Source organism: Leuresthes tenuis, unplaced genomic scaffold, assembly GCF_036924035.1.
Source record: "Leuresthes tenuis unplaced genomic scaffold, fLeuTen1.0.hap1 SCAF_19, whole genome shotgun sequence".
NCBI classification, from domain to species: Eukaryota; Metazoa; Chordata; class Actinopteri; order Atheriniformes; family Atherinopsidae; genus Leuresthes; species Leuresthes tenuis.
Genome location: NW_027325373.1, coordinates 9,088,323 through 9,103,350, shown reverse-complemented (window position 1 = coordinate 9,103,350; position 15,028 = coordinate 9,088,323). Strand labels below are relative to the sequence as shown.

General features: G+C 38.2%; 1 protein-coding gene across 1 annotated transcript in view; it reads right to left on the bottom strand.

The window, feature by feature from the left end:
• The window catches only part of LOC140277416 (transmembrane protein 132D-like), a 142,605-nt gene that overhangs the window by 126,877 nt on the left and 700 nt on the right, over nt 1–15,028 (bottom strand). Inside the window, exon 2 of the mRNA XM_072372422.1 lies at nt 14,827–15,020. Coding sequence (XP_072228523.1) covers nt 14,827–14,875 — 49 coding nt within the window. The 5' untranslated portion in view covers nt 14,876–15,020. The remainder of the gene's footprint in view (nt 1–14,826; nt 15,021–15,028) is intronic.

The window sequence follows — 15,028 nt, the reverse complement described above, 5'->3', positions numbered from 1 at the left end:
ATAGAATTGTGCTCTTCCACATCTTTGGAAAGTGAGGCGTGTTCCCCCTCTGTATTCATGGAGATTACACACACACACACAGACTGGATCAGAGAGCCCCAATTACCTGCTGGAAAATGCTGGCACCAAAGAGGCCCAAGACTGGTACCAAGAGCCCACACAAGGCTCACACACTTAGCTTCATGCCCCCAGCGAAACAAAGGGGATTTCACGGCTCTGTTAAAATCATTTGGCTTTGGATACATCCCTGCTCCCCCCTATATGGACCTTTTAAGAACTGGTTTATCCTCTATTACTGAAGTACTGCGCTCAGATTCCAGGGCCCTGGGCATGCTCAGAGCAGCACAGTATTTCGTTCTAGTGGGAAACTGGGACAGAATGTCTAAATAAGACGCATCAAAAAAAAAATCACATTTATTGTCTTGGATAGGGTGCATACACGTGCTAAGCATAGATTAGAGCACTTAAAATACACATTATGGCCTGTGATCAGATATTCATGTTAATCTGATCAATTTGCCAAAGCCTTCAAATCTGTTAGTCGGCAAATGTTGGCAGAACAACTAGATAAGTCAAAAGCATCAAAAACAGATAATAAAGCACACTTTCACTGGAGGCATGGTGAAAAGAAAAGGCTAAAATAAGTTCTGTGCAACAAGCCTTATATTCTTAACATAATATATCAGCCTATGTTGCCACTGCAACCAGACCTAGAAGACCACATGAATTGATTTAGGTGAGAATCCACATTGATTATACTTACCCAAGGTCATTTAATTCAAAAGAGAAGAAAAGGCCACACATTGTGAAAGGATAAATACAATGAGCTCATAGAGAAAGACTGAGGGATGCAATAGACAGAGTGAAAATGTGGATATCAAAAACATGGTGTGCAGGTCAGCAGATCCTGCTAAAAGAGGCCTCCGTAGCACCAGTCAAAAAGTATACAAACACATGGTTCACAGACGCTGTATAAACACTGTCAAACATTTGGTAGAGCAAATTATTTCAGTGACTATTCTGTATCTTAATTCAAATTTGTTGAGCAAAACCTGAGTGATACACCTCTACCATTCAGTTTAGGTATGTTTAGGCTAAAAGTGAGAAAATGTATCATTAGTTTTTCAAATATTGATTTTATCCTTTAGTGAAATCTCAACCATTTGTTAGAAAGATCTTATTAATATTGCCCCAACGAAATGGAAAAAATTAAAAAAGACATTGTTCTATTGCCTTCTCTTTTTTAATGAGGACATTAAAGGGTTAACTAAAATAGCAAGAACAGTGGTAAATACAACTCTCAACTAAACTCTCTCTAATTGAAGCAATACTTTCACACCTAACAAGTAAATATGTTGCTTTGCTTTATTTCCAGACTTCAGTCGAATGACTGATACCACTATAATATCTGTGGGCTGAATATGAAGCCATTTGTATCAGTCTTAGCATTAGCTTGGCAAAGGTTCAGAGGGCAGGGTGGAACTGCTAGCCCGGATTTCTCTGAGAGCAACTTAATCTGACAAACATCTCCTGTAAAGCTCAGTACAATGAATTTAGATGCCTGTTGTGTGCTGGCTGCTTCTGAACCTCACAACGAAGACTCAAAGATGTCAGAGCACCCAGACAAGAAATAGTCGTGAATATATTCTGAAGTGGCTGCATATCATTTGCAGGTTTCAATAAAACAAACAGGTAAAAACTGGTGTGTGTCAGAGATGCATATCCTAAATGTTTTCCCATGTTTCTAGTATAGTTGCAGTGCACATGAGAGTGACTGCTCTTCTAATTTAACTATGACAGCAAAGTAAATAAGGATTATTTTCAAAACGCTCCACTTTTCCTTTAATTCATCCATTCAGTTTTGTTTACATTCTCATTTGGATGCCATCTCACACCACGATTTTGACGGGACCCCCTCATGCCTCACATGAACGCATTCAGCTTGACTTTTTTTCAGCTCGGTATATTTAAGCATAATTACCTGAAGCACTTGATTAACGTTGAAAATAATTGTTTTAAAAGAACAACAATAACATTTCACTGTATACTACTAAAACAAAAAAAATACTTTTTGTTTTATTTTGGTTTGCTTCGACTCTTTTTCCGTGTATTCCGAAATATCATAAAAGCTTTGGGAGACAAAAACACAAAGTCTGTTTTTTCTACTTTTTTTGCTTACATTATCTCACAATATTATTAGTTGTATTTTCAGCTTTGATCAAAGAAGCTTAACCCTGAGAAAAAAATTGTTAGAGCAAGTGAAAAGCAACAGGGGAAAGGGCATCAGAAATAATAGAGGAAAAACAAAGAGTATGGTAATGTCTGTGTATGTTGGAGTAGGGGGAACAACATGGTGACAGTAAAGTAATCACAACCGCGAGTGTTTTCACATCTCTGATTAATGCCACCCTGATTACGCATTCATTTTTTCACCAGAATACAACAATAAGAAGTAGAAGCAGGTCTCCACATTCAATGTCGGCATCACACATTCACACACCAGCACACATGCACACACACATATAGTGTTTAACTTAAAAACTGATTTTTTTTTTCATTCCAGGATGACATCTGCTCCATCGCAGCACAGATTGCAATTTTCTGTCCTGATAGGGTCTACTAACAGGCCATCAGCACATTTAACGTTAACAAGAAATTGACGAATAACTGTTTTTTTTTTTTTTTAAAGACTGTCTGCAATTTTAAGCTCAAGTCTGCCCTAAAGCCCACGGATCGATCAATATCTGTGTCTCATGCGTCAGGCCAATGTATCACAATATATATGAGGAAAAGATATGACGACACCGAAATTAAATCTCTATATAAAGTAGCATTGCCTGCTCATTTCTACACAAAGTTATACACTGATAAATATCATTAAGTTGCTCTGAACTGCATGGTTGCCATATTAACATACAGAATACAAACTGTCAGTGCTTGAGTTGACATTGGCACTAAGATGTTACACGCACACTTCTGATAATATGAAACAAATAAAACTAAATGAATAAGTCTGTAAAGTGTAGAGACTATTCCGATCTATTTATCACTATGGTTGAACTGTTCTGGGCCACGCTTGGCTCACTGTATGAAAGTAGAATACCAACAGTATACAGATATAGGTTTTGGAAGATGGAAGTCCTATTGCTAATACATTTTTTTATTGGCTGGAGCTCTCACTTATGTTTACCTCTCTCGAGGCAGTGTTGCTGAAAATTGGTGAGGGAATTGAGTCCTATTTTAGGAACACATTCCTAAAGGTGTGGAATAGTTTCCCCTCAGGTTTCAATTCTGTGGTGTCTATCAAGTTTGAAATTAAAATTCACCTCTCAGTTTTTGAAGGTTTTCTTTCCCTTTTTTTTTGGTGAACTTTTCAAGTTGCTATTTTCCTGTCTCTTAAACACATGACACACTAGGCGGTAAATCAGATGACGAGAAGCAGCTCCTCACCAAAATCAGACACACAGATCAGGCGAGTAATAATGAGACAAAAACACGACGGGGAAGAAAGTCACAAAAGCCAAATATTGGGACTGTGGAGGTCCACAAAAAAAATTGAAAATTAAAAAAAGAAAGAAAAAATTCCGTACTGTCCATTTGGATCATTGCCACAGTAATAAATCATGTTTTCTTTCAGGATAAAACAGAAATAAACACAAAGGCAATAGCTCAGTTTTCTGACCTGGACAGATATCAGCAGTACCAGAAAACTCTCCCATCTCCAGTATTATCATCTCTGCCTTAGCACTTGCAGTACTCGCACACAGATGCTGGCACAAAATGACTTTAGAGCAAAAGAAAAAGGTTATTGGCTGTCTCTGACAACTTACTGTGAAACTTATTGCACTACTCTTCTGTGAGGTGATGCAGTGTGAGATCATCTCAGCGTGGGGCTTAAAGCCCAAGCGACAGACTCGTCATACAGGGAGGCACGTACTGTACCTCCACGGTCTTGTGGGACCAAAGCTGGTGGAGCAAGATAAATATGTGATCTTTCTCTGTCAATCTTTCACACAGGAAGAGCCAACAGCATTGTTAACATTCTCTCTCTGCTCTGATTGCTTAGGTTCATTCTCATTTCCTTCTGATTTTTTTCTGTGAGCGCAGAGTCTTCTGTTAGTTATGCTAATTGCCTCTAGACCTCCCGCAGAGTGTGATCCTTTGCCTGTTGGATGGCTGTGAAGTTGTTTGCCCAAGGAGATGAGTCTGTGTGCGTGCCTGCGTGTGTTTACTGTGCACAGCTTCAATGTGTTGCAAAATCTTTAATGATGCTGCACACATGCGTTTGTGTGTGATTCTGTGTGTCTGGATTCCCAATTCTCCAAATGCTCAAAGTGAAGAATGGAATGAGGGAAAGGTTTCATCTTAATGGCGTCATAGATTGAATGTTCTCCTTTTCATCCTTTTTAAGTTTGATCCTATTAGTAAGGCTAAACCTGCGGGAAAAAAAGAGACATTTTTCACAACCACTTTTCCTCAGTGAGTTACGTCTTGTGAAATCATGAATGTAGGTGACAACAGCCTTTGACTGAAATGGTGGCGTACAATCCCTTCATGTCTGTTGCCTAAAGACCTCCAGTATTTCTGACTTAAATAGAATATATTCAAGATTTCACATTGCAATGAAGATTGCATGAACGACATTACAGATACAGTCCCTTCATGCTACTCTATTTGTGTCATGGCAGCACCCTCCTCACTTTTTTTAGTCACCGTTTTCTGCTATGTCTGTAAATCAGTAATAAGGAAATCACTCTACGTGAGCAATCACAACAACCACACTCTGCCTACTTAGAAAAAAAAAACTTAACTCCAATGTCAGTAGTTTCAATTAGAGAAATGTGCTGGTAAGCACTTGATCCATAAAGTCCCTGATCCACAGTCAACAGAGTCAACTGTTTTGTTTCACTTGGCTTGCACAGTTTTTGACATTATCTACTGTCTTTAACTCAGAAAGAAAAGCCTCCATGTCAGTTGCAGCACACAGTGCCTGCTGCAGTTCATGACAACCTTCTCTTGAGTAAAAGCCACCTTTTCCAAAAAGTTCACTCAATTTTGTTTGCATCACACTAACGGTGTGTCCCTTCTCGAGTTTCAAATTTGACTGCTTAGGACATAGAGATCCTAAAATCAGATTAATTGATTTAAAGACATTCATTGCCAAGTCAACAGAGTCAACAACCCTGAGCCAAGCAGCTTATTTTGATCATCCAGACTTAACCCATATTGTTTCACTGAAGGTCATTTTATAACATACACAATCACGGATATTATAATAAGCAAGTCAAATTATTGACCAACATTACTGAAATATTACATAAATTGTTTTCAACTCGGTCAGCTGCAACACCATTCAGATTACTACATTTGATGAGGCAAGATCACACTTGTTTCAAGTTCAAGTTTCAATTCAACTAAAACAAAAAAAATTGCAAATTTAGTAGGTTTAGTAGGTTTCACTGTTTTATTTGGAGAATCTACAAAACAATGTTTACATGCTTTCAACCACGTTACATTTCTTAGACTTTTACATTGGTGAAATGCCTCGTTTTACCCTCTAACTGAAACACTTGTTTTTAGTCCTGTCGCTTTAAAGACCCCTCCTGAAAGACAAAAATTAGCCACTCGTCAGACAATCTGCTTAAGTGTTTTAAGATAGTGTCACTGAGTCCAGTAAGAAATACCAGGGGTACAGTTGAGGCATTTTAGACACTTTTGGGGGCAGTGTCTTTGTGTAGGAGAGAAAAATCTTTGGGTTTCATAGCTGCAAACCATTTACATGCACAAACAAAGTTTTAAAGCACATGGAACAAAAGGGGGAAAAAAATCCAGCGGCATAAAATTATCTCTTTTCTGTACAGTGATTAAATGTATGAATTGATTTGATTTGAAAAACACAATCTTTAGCAGTTTAAGCACACATAGGAATTGTAATTCATGCCACAAATTGTATGCAACATAGTTTTCGTCCCGCTTTCTTGGTCTCATTTTCAGCATTTCCTTCAGCTGCTCTCTGGAGCCTTGTGCCGTGCACAAAAAAGCTTTTGTGAAAAATACACATCATTCATGGGTTTGTAGGACAAATTTTAATTTCACATAAACTTTACATTTACTTAAATTTCATGACATCTGTCTGCCCATGACCCATATAATATGACAAATGGCTCTCTGATGGTTTCTTTTTGCTGCTCTCGGACGCCTTGTGAAAGCACACCATTACAAAGAGTAAGCTGGGCTTCACCCAACATTTAATGACACATTTCTGGTTACAGCTAATTTAGTCTGAAATACTATTACTTTACAACATATATCTTGTTTTATTAAGAATGATAAGCTTTGACACCCATGAATAGTCATTATTTTGCACTATTATCAGGAGGACAATCCTTTTATAGCCAAGCCCTCCAGTAACAAGTGTTTTCTTTTATAATGAACATTAAAGCAAATAGAAATGCCTATTTAAGGAGAAAACAAGAGAAACATGAAAAATTAGGTGTTTTCTTTAAATTTTCCTCTTAAAGTCAGCTAGTTATATGGGATATATTCTGCTATTTCTTTAAGCAAAAACACTGCCCAGAGCCGCACAGCCCTATCAACCCCATCCCAAAATTAAACCAGGAGATGCTTAGAGCCAAAAACTAATATCCCATGAGACTATGCTCTCACCGAGGTAGTTGTAGCAATAGTAGTAATTTCACAGACTTAACGAGTTTGCAGGGTCACTCAGGGTTCCTTTTTTCTTCTGACATCAGTGAAAGATAATCAGTTTTAAATGTCCTTTTTTTTCCAAGGCTTTTTCTAAAACTGGTAACTGGAATTAAACACTCCACAGATTGAGTTCTGCCACATATCAATACCTCTGAAAGAGATTGTAGTAGCTCTGGTAATTGACCTGCTCCCAGCCAGAGTCATTTTCCCTCATAATGGGTTTTGTTTTGTCTTTTGAAAAAAATAATAAAGCTACATGGGAAACATTTAAATGGAAGCAAGGGGCTTGATGCTTTTACCGTTAGGTTTGATGTAATCATTGTAAAGGTCTTACCCCTGAAGTGAAAGAAATCTAATGATCGAGGCAACAGACACTGCACCTGTGAAGGTTAATGAGTGTAATTAATTTACTGTGCCAGGGACAGACCTGGACAGCATCAATGAAATTTGACTCAACAGCTCACCACAACTCATGCATGAACGCTCAACAAACCCTACTGATGTTGCCACAACAACTGTCAATGACGCTGAACTGATTTAAAGTACTGTAATTATTGCAGTGGCATCAAAGCTTACTGAACTACAACATGTGTGGCTTATCTTGGCTCTTTGTGGGTGTATGTGATCTCTATTCACAAGGCTCTTGGACGTTTTAATTCACAAATCACAAAACAAACGTGAAACTCAGGCGCTTATCAACACAGGAGTACTGCATTTGTGTTTCACCTGAAAAACCTTTTTGGACTTTTTATCTTGTAGGGCTTTAATTTATACTATTCATACATATTATAATGTGTATGACATTATTTCCAGTTTGTGTTGTCAAGACACTGAACTCGGTGAGTGAGGTCTGCCTTTAATAATTGACTATGATGGTGCTTCAGTTTATTTTCCTGATTTCTTACATATTAACTAACACTAAATATTTAAATAGCCCAGCTCAGTACCCACAGAAATAAGTTCACATTACACCTCAATATTTGTCACCATTTAGTTTCAGTGTGGAATTTTCATTCAACCCATCTAAGACATGTAAGACAGAGAATAGGGGTGTGCACTCCTGGGTAATGGATGGGCATGCAGCATGTTGAGCTATCATACAAAAGATAAGAGTTCAATTGTCTTACTTTTCCATAAGTCATACTATGTACTTAAGTCTTCTATCTCTTACTGGACACAAAGAATTTTGTTTTCCAGTGAATTGTATCCTCAATTCAACCATACAGTAGTTAATGTGAGCAGATGTTGTTGAGAGAAAGAGTGACATGCACATATCTTAAAAGCCTGAAAAAGCTTTATGTGTGAATGTGTGTGAGAGCGAGAGAGAAAAGAACCAAAAAAACAAAAGCGCTATTATTAAAATGAGGGGAAAAGGGTGCTTTGGTTTGGTAACTTTTTCACTTTTAATCCCAATCTACTCTGGTCAGGCCCACACACATACAAAAGAGCAGGCAAACTCCAAGTGGGAATCCTCCCACGTTTAGCTTATTGCCTGTGAAACCAGGTACTCAGTACTTTTCTAAAACAAGTGATGAAACTATGTGATGAAAGGTATGCTCTGATAATGTGCAAGAGTCACATGACTAAAGCCATTAGACAGATGTCCATACATCATCAAGATGAATAAGATAAGTTTTAATAGACCAAGATAAAAACCTGGTTGTATTTTTTGGCAGAGATACATTTGGATATTTCACATTTTAGATATAATATTAATAAAGTAATTTGGCAGCCAGGGTGTAGAGATGGAAGCAACAGTTTAAAGCTGTCCTTCACCTGGATAAAGGAAAAACTTTGAGTGAAGAAAAGTAATGAGAAAAAAAAGTGCACTGATATTTTAAAGTGACTAGTATTGGCCATTACTGAATCTGGAGGAGACGGGATTTGTCTCATATTTTCGTGCACACAACTGTTAGTTTAAGGATGGTGCCTTCCTCACTACGCCAACAAGCAGATCTAATTGGAACATGACAGTCAACCCCGAGAGGCGAGACTCGTAGTAAAGAATTAGATCTGCTAATTGTGTACCAATAACATTGTACACACACTTCACTGATTGACCACAGAGCTATATTTTAAATTAAATGGACATGCTTGGCCTTGTCCCAGGACATTCAGATATATAGTTGTCTCAAGAAATACATAGACAGGTACCAAGTAATGAAGTAATGAAATAATAGCTGAGAGCCCAATGAGAAAGGATACATGCAATGTACATGGAAACTGAGAATAAGCTCTGATTACCTCCAGTGCAACAGAGGAAAACGATGCTGAAGGCCAATCCTAAAGCCATCATACAAGTTATCAATGAGTAAAGGATGTGTCAAGGTGCATCCACTGACCTCCTGTCCTACAAAGGCCGGAACTTTGTCAGCCAGATCTTCACAAAGAGCAGCCATGGATCCAGATTCATACAGAAGTGGAGTGACCGTGAACAAGTTACGATTTGAAATGACTAATTTAGGCAAAGAGGAACAGATCAGAGATAAAGGTTGGAGTTATGGTGGAATATCAGATGTACAGGATGTCTGTAAGCATTAAGCTCAACCACATTTCAAAGGAGTCACTGACAAACACGTTCAGACGGTCCAACAGGTACCCAGAAGCCTGAATGGTGACAGAAATACGATCCAAGCCATCAACATGTTTGCTGTACCAGTCATCAGATACATGACTGAGAGACCAAAACTCCCCACAATACATGGAAGGTTCCATCCTATAAAGGAAAAAAAAGCACTTTGTGACAGTTGTCCCTTGAATTTATGTGTTATACTGTGTGAAACAGGAAAGATCAGGATCATTCTTTACTTTTTATACTCCTTATATTGTAACTCTACATCTCTCTTTTCTTACATCTGGCCCCAGCTGGTCTTATTTCGCTCTTTACAAAACATGACAACCAAGACCTTGTTTTTACGCAGTATGAATCAGATTGCCTTTATCATTTCTCTAGCTTTTCTTCATTGTCAAGCGTTGGTGGTGTTGAAAATGACAAAAAGACAAATGTTGGGTTTCTAGTCTCACTGTATTCATCCTCTCTGGAAATGATCTTTTAATTTCCTCAACATGCCCAAAGTCCAGCACCATGAGGCTCTGCAAAGAAGCATAAGATTGGGAGGAAGGATTAGTAGGGATGAGAGCCAATGAACCATCCTTCAGTTAATCAGGGAGATGGCCCCATGAGATAAACTAAGTGAGTAAGTATGGAAAATGAAAATGGAGGGTGATGAGGAGGAAGATGTAGCATTGTGGAAGACCTACCTCGTTCATGTGATGCATCCTATGCAGACTGAAATAGTGATGGATATTAAGAAATTCTACTCAAGGCAAAGAAAGGCAAACCTGAAGGGTAACAGAGAGGGTCCAAGGTGCAGACTGTGCAAAGACATTCTCTAAGACTGTCCAGCACATATAGTAGCAATATGTGAGATACTGGGACAGTGAACATTAACAGGCAAAATCAAGAGGCTGGAATGGTGAAAAGGAACATCTGAGTTGCATAAAGGTTAGAAATCCCCAACTCCCAGTGGGACAACACCACAGAAAGTGGTTGACAACAAAAAGTGCTCAGATCCCATGGGATGTTAAGTACCAGGATGACAAGCGGCTGCTGCCTGTCAACAAACCAGACCGAGTTGTGGTTGACAAGGAGAATAAGAGGTCATTTGTGATACACATGATAATCCCAAATGACAGTAACATCAAGACTGAGCAGTATGACAAGAACAAAAAGTGCCAGGATGTGACAAAACAACTGGAACAAAGTTGAAGGGTGAAGACAAAAGTGGTCCTGATTGTAAAAGGAGCATTAAGCATTACCTGCGACCCTAAAAAAGGGGGTGTAGTTACAGCAGATTCCAGAAAAAAACATCTGAGATCTATTTCAAAGGAGTGCAGTCCCAAAGAGTCAACAACGAGACACTGTAAAAAACCTTTAACTAAAAGGGCTGATCATAAGGAAAGACAGCTTTGATCCCCTAGTCTTACAAGGATGAGGGAACTATTACATATATAACAGATATGTGCATTTTTTGCTATTCACCAACCACTCAATATAGCTTTATTAATCCTACACAACTGATTTATTAGTGCTTTACAAAACACTATTAGACTGTTATGCCTCCTCATACAAAATACTTTTTTGGGAGGGATACGTTTTTAAGATGGGATATGGGGTACAGACTACTATTTACACTGTTAAAAATACAAGTAATTAATGGACAATTGTTAATCGTTTCATCAAATTAATGTTTACGATTTGTATAATAGGTGTTTTAAACTGGGCAAGAGGCTATAGATGTTTAACTACGGCCACAGTTGTTGCCATTTCACTGTTATTTGACATTTTGCTTTTGACATAGAGCAGTGCTGATTAACTAGCTTTAGAATGAGCATTGACATTAAAGGCCTTATCTGATTTTAGAAGAAACATGCTGAACTTCTGGAACAGAGAGGCATTCTTGCCCATTCAAATAACATCAATTCAAACACAAGCACCTTTCAAATACAAGCTGAAAATTGGACTGCATAGTCCAAATTGAATGAACCCTGTCTTTGTGTATAGACGACTATCCTACACTTTTAGATGTTGAACTATAGTTTGTTGGTTTCCTGATGTTTTTTGTCTGGAAATATGCAAAAAGGAGACATTTGTGTATGGTGAAAGGTAGATATGATCCCAAATATTCAACCACTTGAACATCCATTTGTAAGGTAGGCATTTGGACATTAACATTTTTTTCAGCCGATTGTTTCATTATAATCATACCTGCAGTCATAAAAATGTGGACAAATGGTTGAATGCAAGTTGAAATTGGTCAACCACAGTGACATGACAAGAATCTTCCCCCTACAGCTGTTAGTACAAGGCTGTGACGGCACTACTGATTATAATAGTTTAAATAATCCATCAGGGATTACGTGGGAATACTTTGAGCAAAGAAAATGATTGGCCTAGTCTAAAAAATGACCATGGTTTGCCCATTTTAAGTTAAGTTTTTTTAGCTGTAACAGAAATGTCTGTGTAGTATCTTTGCCACTTATTAGGTTTAGCTTGAAAAATGTCTTTGGATTGGCTAGATTTTGGGTGCAAAATTCATTGTAATCATCCAGGTACTGAGAATGTGAATATTGCATTCGAATCTCATCCAAAATTTGTTGGCGCTCGTCAGTGCCAATGTGTTACTTTTTCACAGCTCTAGGTAGGATGCTATGCTGTGTGAGATTAAAAAAAATGCAAGACAGTCATACTCTCACTTCAAACTTTCTAATACTGTACATGTCTATAAACTTATGTGCATGGTGATTTTGCCAGCAACCTTGAATTTGAAAATAAGTCTGGCCAATGGTGCAGTGATTCCTCCCCCTGCCTCGAAAGCTTTAAAAATGCACTGCAAACTAAGACTGGATATCTTGGACAGCAAAATGGTAATCAGAACAGCCTTAATGAAAAGATGTAAAGCAACAGAATGAATGTTTTAGTGTACACCCCTATAACTTCTACCTATAGCAATTGCATATATTTTGTACTTGAAATGTTCTACTTAGTTAAGTTTTTAAATAAAAGTAATAATGATATTAATAATTACTGATACTTTTTCTGTTTGGCAAAGACTGTAATCCTCCATTCTGCAAAAAAAAGTGTACTACATCATTAGGCTGACTGGTGGATTTTACAATGTGCTAATTGGCAGCATATAAGTGTATGTAGGTATCTTCCATAGTATGTGTCTGTCAGTATGCATTTCTCATGGTCAACCTAGACACCTGTAGGTGAAAGCAATCAGGTGGCTTTAGCTTTAGACACATAATATCCTCTGAGACCCTGAAGAGCAGGAAGTTGACTGACAGGAGAGAATGTTTCTTTTCCTTTTTCCTCCTTTACAGTCTCTTTCCACTTCACCAAGGTCTTGGCTCAGCATGCTCACTTGCTTTTTCATGTTTCATTACTGATATGGACAAGCTGTGACAAGCACAAATAAAGTGAATCATGTATACTAGTTATATATCTGGTAAATATAGTATATATTAGTTTTAATATAATCCCAATGAGCACCATCTAGAATTCAAACTATTAGTTCTTCCTGAAAGTTTTTTGCCGTTTGGTTTAAACCTCCAAGATTTGTGTCTATTCTTTAACCATCAGAAATGCTGTTACAACATCATCTTGTCACAAAACACACATTTGTTAAATAATTTAAATTGCGTATTCAGTGAAAGGTTGAAATAGAGACAGTACTGATCTGTTTGAGGGGATTTATCCAGTCACATTTCCCTGGTAGGTGAAACGTGGCTAACGTGAAAATACTTTTAATATTTCATATGAAATGTGATAAATATTGAACTATGCTGCAAGCTGCCAACGAGAAGCTTTGATGATATCGTAATGGGATCACTTGCGCACGTTTATGTAAAATGAATTGTGCTTACTGATGAACTTCTACTTATGAAAGTTCTTGCGGGTTACAGCTTTCACTTGGTGTGTGATTGCTCTACTTGCAAAGGTGCAGGTTAGCAAGGCAGTAAGTATGGTAATAATTCCCTCTGGACCATTGTTTTTCTCTCTGCAAATCCTAAATAGGGTTGAACTGTGAATGGTCAACAAGAAACTTCAAATATACTGTAAAAGACACAAGGACAAAAATAAACGAATAAAATATTTTCAACGACTTTTGTGGCTACAGTTGTCTTTTAGAACATCAGCTCAACAGAAAAATGCTCAATAGTTTGTCTGACTCTGTTCAAAACTGACAAAATCCACGCATGAAGAACTTGTTCTCCCTTTTTTATTATGTACAAAAAAATTTGTTTAAAGAATGCCTTTTGGTCAAAGACTGTCCTTCTCCAAAAATGTGCTGATGTGGTGTTTGTTGGACTGCAGGCAGCTACAGATCAACAATTCTGTTCAAAGCAAGGCCTAAACCTGACCATGAAGTGACAAAATTATTTTAGTAGTGTCACTTTGTTATTGATGGAATACATGTTCTCAATCTCAAGTCATAAAAAAAGACCCAAGGCAATTGGTAGCTCAATCCAAACCCCCTCATTCATGTTAACAAGGACTCTCTGAATTCTTATACAAAAGACTTAAGAATAATGTCCTGCTGATGTGGAAACACTCATATGGGACTCATTTCCCTTCTGCCATTTGTTGGGGCGGAACTTTAAAGAATGCCTTTATGAATCGTATTAGCAGTCACGAACAAAGACTTATTTGGCTGTTTCAGCTGGAGGACTTGTTGGCTTTTGAGGAGGCTGTGACTTACGCCGATTAGCCATAACAGTAAAACCACTGAACATTTACATTGCACAGAACATTACAGTGCAATGTTCTGCAAGAATTGCCTGCATCCTTTCATTCAGGTGAATGCTACTTTGCCTCCATCTGATTTCATGGCATTTCATGGGGGGGGGATTTGAGGGCAGAAGTGATGTCTGCCCTCTAGTATCTGTACCTATGTGAGAAAGTCTTTATTTGGCATTTAACTGTGAAGATGGAATCACCTGTTTTTTTTTTATTTGTTTTTTTTTTAGACTTAATTAGTTTTTAATTGCAGGATTGCACCAGGTTAAACATGTTGCTACAATATCTAGCAAACTCTTAAAGGACAGTATCAAATATTGGGCAATCTCCAAACCCAATCAAGTACAAATCCACATGCACATACCCACAAACTATTTTTTCCCCAAGTGACAACCATCACCAACTTACTGTGAGGGTGTACCTCTTGTTTTTCTGGGTTGTGTCTGCAGCATGTTGTTATTCCTGGTGCTATGCAGTGCCATGTTCTAAAAACCCTGTCTGCGCTGCTACAGCACCCAAACACACACTCTTTAGGCGACTGTCACACTTCATTCATGTTGATAATACGAGTCATTTTGTATTCTGCCACAACAGCTTACAGCTAATTATTTGTCTCATAAATTATATATGTGCTGTTGGCTGAAAGGATACAATTTGCATTTCATTAAATGTTCCATGCTGAATGAGATCACTCAGTAAAGGTTGATTTATTTACAGCGTCTCTGATTTCACGACTACGAGCTTTTATTTCCATAGAGTTTGTTCAGCTCTATGATCAAGCGCTCTCAGACATGAGGTTCCTCTGGGGGGCTTACCTGTACACAGGAGGAGCGCGGTGAGTCCCACGCACTGGCGCGGCCCCATCTCTCTCTCGGCGAACTCGTGTTTATTAGGGGGAAACCGTGTGGGTAACTCCCTCAGCAGAAAGCAGCGCAACTTTGCACACGAATTATCCCCTCAGAGCAAATCTCCATTTAAGATAAACCTGGTGTACTCCGTCCGACACAACCTGCCATC